We start from the raw sequence: 7,398 nt of genomic DNA on the forward strand, positions 1-7,398 counted from the left end.
TAATCATCTAGACATCCACTAATTTTGTAAGGGATAAAAAAGGATAAACTACAAAGATAAAAATGAACCAGACAAAATCTGTTGCTTGTTTCTTTTGTATCACAATATCACAATTAATGTTCAAATCAATAAAACAGCATAACTGCAAATGCAAATTACAAATACAACTGACAGCACCTTTTTGTAGGAGGTGGAGAGAAGTGTGAAGAGCAGATTTGTCAAGGGAACAGAGTCAATGAGTCTTTGAACCCTCTGGCTGGAAGTGCTCTGTGCCATGATGTTGAGCTCAGCCGGTGGTCCATCACTTGCCCAACCCTTTAGATTTGGCAGAAGGGGGGAAACGGCTTTTAAGGAACACAAAATACTTTCAGTAATTACTGAAGCATACTTGGATGCTTTTGAATTTTTTATTAATTGAATTCATTTCCTACCCTGAAAGGGTAACAAAGAATGAAAATGCTAAAAAAAACCAAAAAAACCAAAAAAAACCCCAAAACAAACCCAAACAAACAAACAAAAAATACAACAACTTTCAAATCTGTAAATAAACATGCAATCTTGTAAAACAACAAGGAACTTATACTAAATATGAAGCCATGAAGATTTAACTGAGGTACAGTAATTTAAAAAAAAATTCTTTTGGTTCCTCAAACAAGAGATGAAGGCTTGAATGTAACTAGCTACATTAGTATTTAATTCAATTTTACAGTAGAGGGTTTAAACCTACAAACGATTGTGACATCTGAAACCAGCGATAGCGGTGGCAAGTACAGTATGGCTACAATGGCAGTTTTGTTTTAATGCAGTCACGTTTTTTTGTTGCTTCACTTACTCTGTGCAGAGCTTCAACCTGCAGATCCTGGAAAAGTGAAGTCAAAAGTTTGATTGCATGGTTGGCCAGGATAACAGACAAAACCCCAAAGCCTTGGTGTCTTGAGAGGGAAAACAAAAAAGATCAAAACAGAAAAAGGCAAAACATTAATGCACACAAATGACCTTTTATGCATAAGCATACCTACTGAACTAAAATTGTCTTTATTAAGATTTAAAAATACCCTTTGCCAGGACCAAGTTTAGGTGACCCTGCGCCATCCTTGGTGCGACTTGCAATATCACGGACACGCAAAGCAGCCAGGGGATCCTTCTCTTTTCCTTTATCTGCCAACGCTGTCGGGCTCAGGTTAAGAATCAGATACAGGCTGTTTAAGAGGCACCAGGCTCCAAGCAGTTGGAAGTTCTGATAATGCTGCAGAACAGAGAAGAGAGAATTTTAAAAATATCAGTCATAATACTTAACTTATAACTGACAGTCTAGGACTGTCAATTATAAATATATATTTATTCTTCTATTTGCGCAATATATCAATCAAAATTGGTACTCACCTCTCCTCCAGCTCTGCGAGAGTTGCTGATGGCTTGTCCGATCATTTCATAAATCTCCAGCTGTTGTGAAGACAAATATATGTCATCTTTTTAAATCTTGTTAAAATATACATGTTAGTAAGACAGTAATTAAAGACTTTTTAAAAGTGATTAGTTATAATACTTACACATTTCTGGACAATTGTGGCTGCATCATTTTCATAGTCCTCTTCTTTGGTACCAGTGGAGGCAGAGCGAAGTTGCAAGCCACTACCCACCTGTAGAATGGCCATGCAAGTGGCCACACTTACACCTAAACAAGTAAAAACGCATTGTAGATGTTTTGTTTTTTTCCTTAGTTTGGTTTTTGAATGTTATAGCAGCCTGAATCACATGGTATGTTTTATTTTAACCAAAAATGTAACCACCTACCAGCATAGAGACAGCTTAGAGCCAGCACAGTCATATCCAGTAGTCGTCCTGGTGTCAAGGGCTCCAGTACAGGCAAGGAAAGTGTGTCCAAAGCCATGGTCACATCTATCACCAGTGAGTGAAATCTATGTATTTTAAGTACAGGATAACAACTTAATGTTGGGGCCAGTGGTGAAATGGCCAGATGCCAAAATTAAACACAATTTCTTATTAGCCCAGTAGATTTAAAGAAGAAAAAAAAAAAAGAATACCCGTTGCGAACAGCAGTGGCATCAGCCACTGTGGCTGGCATGATAAAGAATGAGTTGGCTGATACAGCATCCTGGAAGCGGTTGATGTAGCGTAGAAAGTAGGGCAGGTTGAGGCACACTCGTAACAACTTCTCAGACCCACCTGGAAAAATTACATTAAATCAAAAATTTAATCAAATAATAACTCATTAAGTTTCATTTTAAATTAATTAATGGCAGGATTACTAAAGAAACTAAATTTTCATTGCAATTTGTAAAGGAAAAAGTGCTTTTACAAGGTTACGTATAATTTAGAGCTCAAGCGTGCTTTCAAGAGTGAAAAGTAAACAAGGGACCATCTGACATTTTGAATCAATAGGGGGGAAAAAATGTACATTTTCCACATGGATGTGTGGGGGAAAAAACAAACTCAATTCTGGATTACAGCCACTCACAGTGTATATATACACTCCTGTTTGGAAAATCAATTATTGAAGTATATTCATCATAGTGTGACTTAATGGTGACATTTACTAAACAGATATTTTTCAAAAAAAAAAAAAAAAAAAAAAAAAAAACAACCCAAGATTTCTAGTCTCCCATCTTTCAACAGCTGCGATAAAACTTTTAAACCCTGACCTGTATATAGTAGTGTCAAAGGTCCAGTCTCTTGGAACAACTACTTACCTAGTTCCTGTAAGCTTGACACATTCTGGGACACAAAGGCATTTTTCATTTTGGTCTGAACAGCTTGATCTGTATTTTGTTCATCGCAATCACTTTCAGCCTGTAATTAACAAGAGATGCAATGATTACAAAAGATAATTTTCAACAATACAGTGACAGAATATTATTTTAAATGCAGCTAACAAAATTAATTTAAAAGGAAAGGGGAACAAAAGCAGAAGCTGCGTAACTTCTGCTAATAGCAATCGAGAGTAGCTGGGTCATTAATACTTGCCTGCATGTGTGCTGCTGATGGAGAGGCCAAGATGGTGGTAAGGTCAGGGTTAAAAACTGATGTCAGCTGATTAAAGAAGTTCATTTGTACTTCTTTTTGTCGAAGCTCTGGGTTCACAGCACTGGGTAACTCCTTCTGATCTTCCACTATTAAATGAAAAAAAATGGCACAAGAGTTTCACCACATGTCAAGGCTGTTAATCAAAAGGGCCTCTGTGACAGCCCAGGCAGATAAATACTCACAGCTTCATTGAATAATTATAGTATATAGAAAACTAATAGACCAAAAATGTCCAAATCCTTCCAGTGAATGCAGTGAATTTCCAGTTTTGGCCATATAACTTATTCATGTTGTCTACCAGGACAGTGAAGCATTTTTCAGTTTTGTCCTTTATGGAGTCTTACCATCTGAAAGTGTCTTGACGGTTTGAGGCAACTTGGCAGATTTCATCATAGCAGTGAAAGTAATGATTTCTGTGCGATCTAGTCTGCTGCAGCCAGTGCACAGTCCCTTTATTAAAAGGATCAGGTGTTTCTAAAGAAAAACAATTTTTTTTTATTTCAATACATAATTCCATACAAATAGAAAGCAGAAAACCACCAGAAAATGCAAATCAGTGATAACTAGAAATGACTACACTAATGTATTACAATTGACTACACCCACCCTGCTGACTGTCTCACTTACCTGTGAAACTGCACATGCCTCATCAGGGTTCTCCAAGCGCAGCAATGAAAATTCGATCAATACTTTGCACGCTGCAGCAACTGACAGCAATTGATTTCTTGGTACTGTAGAAACAAAGAAAAGAACAAAAATAACATCTAGCAACAAAACAGTTTTCACTGAAAGATTCTGGCTCATTGTCAGTGAGTGGCAGTAATTTGTCTATTACTCTTAGGAGAAAATGAAATACACATACTTTGTCCACATACTGTGGTGATGTAATGTGCTGAGAGTGCCACGAATGATGAGTAGAAAGGTTCATACTGCTTGTCGTGGTGAAGAATGTCTGATTCACTGCAAACAAAGGAAATATGACTTTTTACACAACATTTATAGTGGGTTGTTTTAGTTTGTTTGGGGGGAGGGGGTAGAGAATACAGATAGGACAGTGACACAGAGTGGATTTGATCTAACTCCTCCTCCTTTCCTCAACTAGTGTCTTAATTCTTCCACGCAAATAAGAGTAAGAGGTGCAAAGATGGGAGTTAAAGTGTTCACGGGACAATCTCATGTTCTGCTGTGTCACATTAAACAGATGGCAACCTCTCATGATGTACATCAAATCAACTGCCATACTAAATGTCCAAGTAACAATAAAGAAAACAGCTGCTGACTGCAGCCTTACTTTTAAAATATAGACAGAATCAGCTCCATCTGTTGCTATGGTGACATTACATTGTGAATTGTGAAATTGATTCCTCTGAGGCACTGCAATTATGTAAACTTTGCTTACCTACAGTTTGTCCAATGTGTTTGTGCAAGAATTCAGTCTTAAAAATTAATTCAACTTTTTAAAACAGACTTCTTATAATTATAATTTATTATCATCCATCCATTAACATTTCTTACACATTTTGTCAACACAACCCTTTAATAAAATAAAAGAATAAAATGGTTTAATGGTTATTAAATGGTTTATAATCTGGTTAAAAGTTAGCATCAAAATAATTACTGTTCTTCAGTATACACCACCTCAGTGACTTAACTAATTAACATTTCTGATACATCTCCCAGGAGCATTAGTTTGTCTCAGTTAAAAAAATTTAAAAAAAAAAAGAAGATAAATTTCATATATCAAACCACAATCAATTGCAATATATATGCAACAAATAGTCAATATTATCAATAATTAATTGAACCTTCACAAAAAACAATCATGACCTTCACAAAAAAGCATTAAAATAGTAAAATGAATGCTATTGCTAACATGCTATTGACAAGTTGCAATAGCATGGCCATTCTGGTATCTGTGCTAGAGTGTGCTACAGTGAGAACACAAAATTTATAAACCTATCACCCAGCTTTACCAAACTCAGTATGGTCAAACTCGTGGCATGCCATTTAAGCTTTAGCAATTCAAGCCTACTTCTTCAATGTTGTCTTCACAGAATGAAATAGTTCTTTAGGACTTGAGATGTAAGGAAACAAGGTGTGTTTATGCTGTTGGTATTGGAACTGGCTTTTGGTGTGGTTGGAATTTTTTAAGTACTTTTACATAAGCACCTGGGGCCTCTAATAAGCAGGCTTGTTACAATTACATAACTGAAAGAAAGAAACATTTTATCCAATACTTACATAGATAATGGAGTCTTATTTTATTTTAATTTTTTTTATTATAGTAAACTGCACAATAGGATAATTCAACTACACAACACTACTTTCAATCCTCGTAATAGTTATGTTTGCATACAGCCTGTTGCACTGGAAAACGAAACCAACAGACATACTAGGAAGCTTTTTATTTCAGTGTACTAGCTTATGTTACGCCACAAACAGAGAATCAAGGGAAAACTACGGAATCAAATAAATCATTCAACAATACTTGCAAAGCACTAATATCACATATTCCTACTTTTATGAGAACATAAATAGGTGGGAATGTTGTAACGAGATAACAAGTTCATTCTGCACCAGCATCTTTGTGGTTAAGCAGAACCATTCAGCATTACCTAAAGTACAAGTCTTAGAAGCAATAACCCTAAATAACAATTTTACTAACAACAAGTTGACGGTAACCCACCATCACCTGATCAAAAATGAGTGGAGAGATAAGGTCCCCCGCCTACTTCCAGCCTAACCACAAGCAGATGACGTTAGGCAGACTGGCTATTTTTGCCACCCATATAATGCGTGATTTGGCTAATGACATGCCCAGATTACGCCTCATAATGCAAGTGTTGCTGAATTTAGCCCAATTAAGTCAGCTGACGTAGTCAAATATTACTCTGGCTGGGGCGTTTGAGGGTTAGCCAGTCCAGTTGGAAGGCCCCCCGAGTTAGCCTGTCGGCTAATGTTTGTGTTAGCTAGCTAATGATGAAGCAATTTTGTTAAAGCTTACACTGCGACACCGTTTAACGTTTGCACAGCGCTGACATTACGTTAAAGATAAATGTCCATCAGTCATAAGACGTGCGTTGTTTCAAACTCTGTAGTCAGCAGAAAGGAAACGCTAAATAGCATTTTGAGTAAGTTAGCTGTCATTAGCATATCAGCTAACGTCTGGAGCTGACTCCATGCCAGTGCAAGTTAAGCTTAAATAGCTTGCTAGCCGCTAACGTTAGCAAAATGGGTATCGTTTCCCATCCAACTATACTAACCAAGCTAGGGTTAGCAATTTAGCTAGCTAGCCTACGCCTAGGTGGACACAGGCAGTATTCAAGCAAATATGAACCTGCAATTTATTGACAATTAACCGGTTACCTGTTGATTATAGACCCAATAAGCTGAGGTAGCTCCTTCGTCTCAAAAGCAGTGTACGAAGCTGATAAAAGCGGCCGAACTGCCGCTGTCCATTCGTGTTCCCCATCTCCTCCGCTCGACGCCATCTTGAAATCCTAACAGAAAAAACTAGTTACTGGAAGAAGAAACTGTGGTGTAAGTAAATCTTGGGGGCGCTCTCACTCTGATACCAGCCCTGCCAACATTTCACTCGAAATGTTTACTGGTTTACTGTTTCTAAACCCATTTTAAATTATGTATAATAATATAGTTCCCATTTTACAGGAACGAATAAAGCGATGTTTTCCCCTTCATTCATTTGTGATATAATTACATATACAAGTAGTAAAACTTACATATTGGTTGTTTTGTTTTGTTTTGTTTTACCGCGTTTAACTTATCTTTTTATTGTTTTAATATTAACTTCATCAACAAACCAATAATCAAGTTTTTGACTTTATGTGACTTTCATCCACATATGTTAATATTCTTGTATAACGATAGATGGATATAGTAATACGACACCTTTTGATTCCAAAAAAGCCAACAGGACTTTATCCAAGATCATCAAGTAAGTAAAAAAAAAAAGAGTAAATATTAATTCATATAATAAATAAAATAAAATAAATATTTTATTGTCTAATTTCTCACTGCACCACACAAGGCCTAGAATGCACTGCTAAATAGATAAAATATATTAAATACACAAATCTTCTTCGTTTTTCTTTATTTAATTGGTTTTTATTTTTCGCTTTTTTAACGTGTCGGGGTGCAGCCTCTGTCTTCCACCTGAATCCTGTTATTATCCCCTGTGGTACCATTATTTTTAAATTTTATCATTTGTGTTTCTGTCACTTGATCCCATCACACATTTTCCCACACATGAATTAATCTCGGTCTTACACTATTTTTTTCAATAGTGATCTGCTTTCTTTTTTTTCTTTCAGTTTAGGATTTGGTTCAATCCAT

The 7,398-nt window shown here is 36.3% G+C and overlaps 1 protein-coding gene across 7 annotated transcripts in view; it reads right to left on the reverse strand.

The window, feature by feature from the left end:
* The window catches only part of ubr4 (ubiquitin protein ligase E3 component n-recognin 4), a 54,962-nt gene extending 48,399 nt beyond the window's left edge, over window positions 1-6,563 (reverse strand). For all 7 annotated transcript variants that reach the window (XM_026153578.2, XM_026153576.2, XM_026153577.2 and 4 more), the window contains exons 1-13: window positions 6,412-6,563; window positions 3,908-4,005; window positions 3,673-3,776; window positions 3,390-3,519; window positions 2,986-3,131; window positions 2,712-2,811; window positions 2,046-2,187; window positions 1,795-1,919; window positions 1,551-1,675; window positions 1,384-1,443; window positions 1,056-1,246; window positions 833-932; window positions 178-315 (exon numbers count right to left, since the gene is read on the reverse strand). In XM_026153578.2, the coding sequence (XP_026009363.2) occupies window positions 178-315; window positions 833-932; window positions 1,056-1,246; window positions 1,384-1,443; window positions 1,551-1,675; window positions 1,795-1,919; window positions 2,046-2,187; window positions 2,712-2,811; window positions 2,986-3,131; window positions 3,390-3,519; window positions 3,673-3,776; window positions 3,908-4,005; window positions 6,412-6,536 (1,584 nt within the window). In that variant the 5' untranslated portion in view covers window positions 6,537-6,563. The remainder of the gene's footprint in view (window positions 1-177; window positions 316-832; window positions 933-1,055; window positions 1,247-1,383; window positions 1,444-1,550; window positions 1,676-1,794; window positions 1,920-2,045; window positions 2,188-2,711; window positions 2,812-2,985; window positions 3,132-3,389; window positions 3,520-3,672; window positions 3,777-3,907; window positions 4,006-6,411) is intronic.
* Window positions 6,564-7,398: the final 835 nt, after the last annotated feature.

The sequence above is a fragment of the Astatotilapia calliptera genome, chromosome 20 (genome assembly GCF_964374335.1).
Source record: "Astatotilapia calliptera chromosome 20, fAstCal68.1, whole genome shotgun sequence".
Lineage (NCBI taxonomy): Eukaryota > Metazoa > Chordata > Actinopteri > Cichliformes > Cichlidae > Astatotilapia > Astatotilapia calliptera.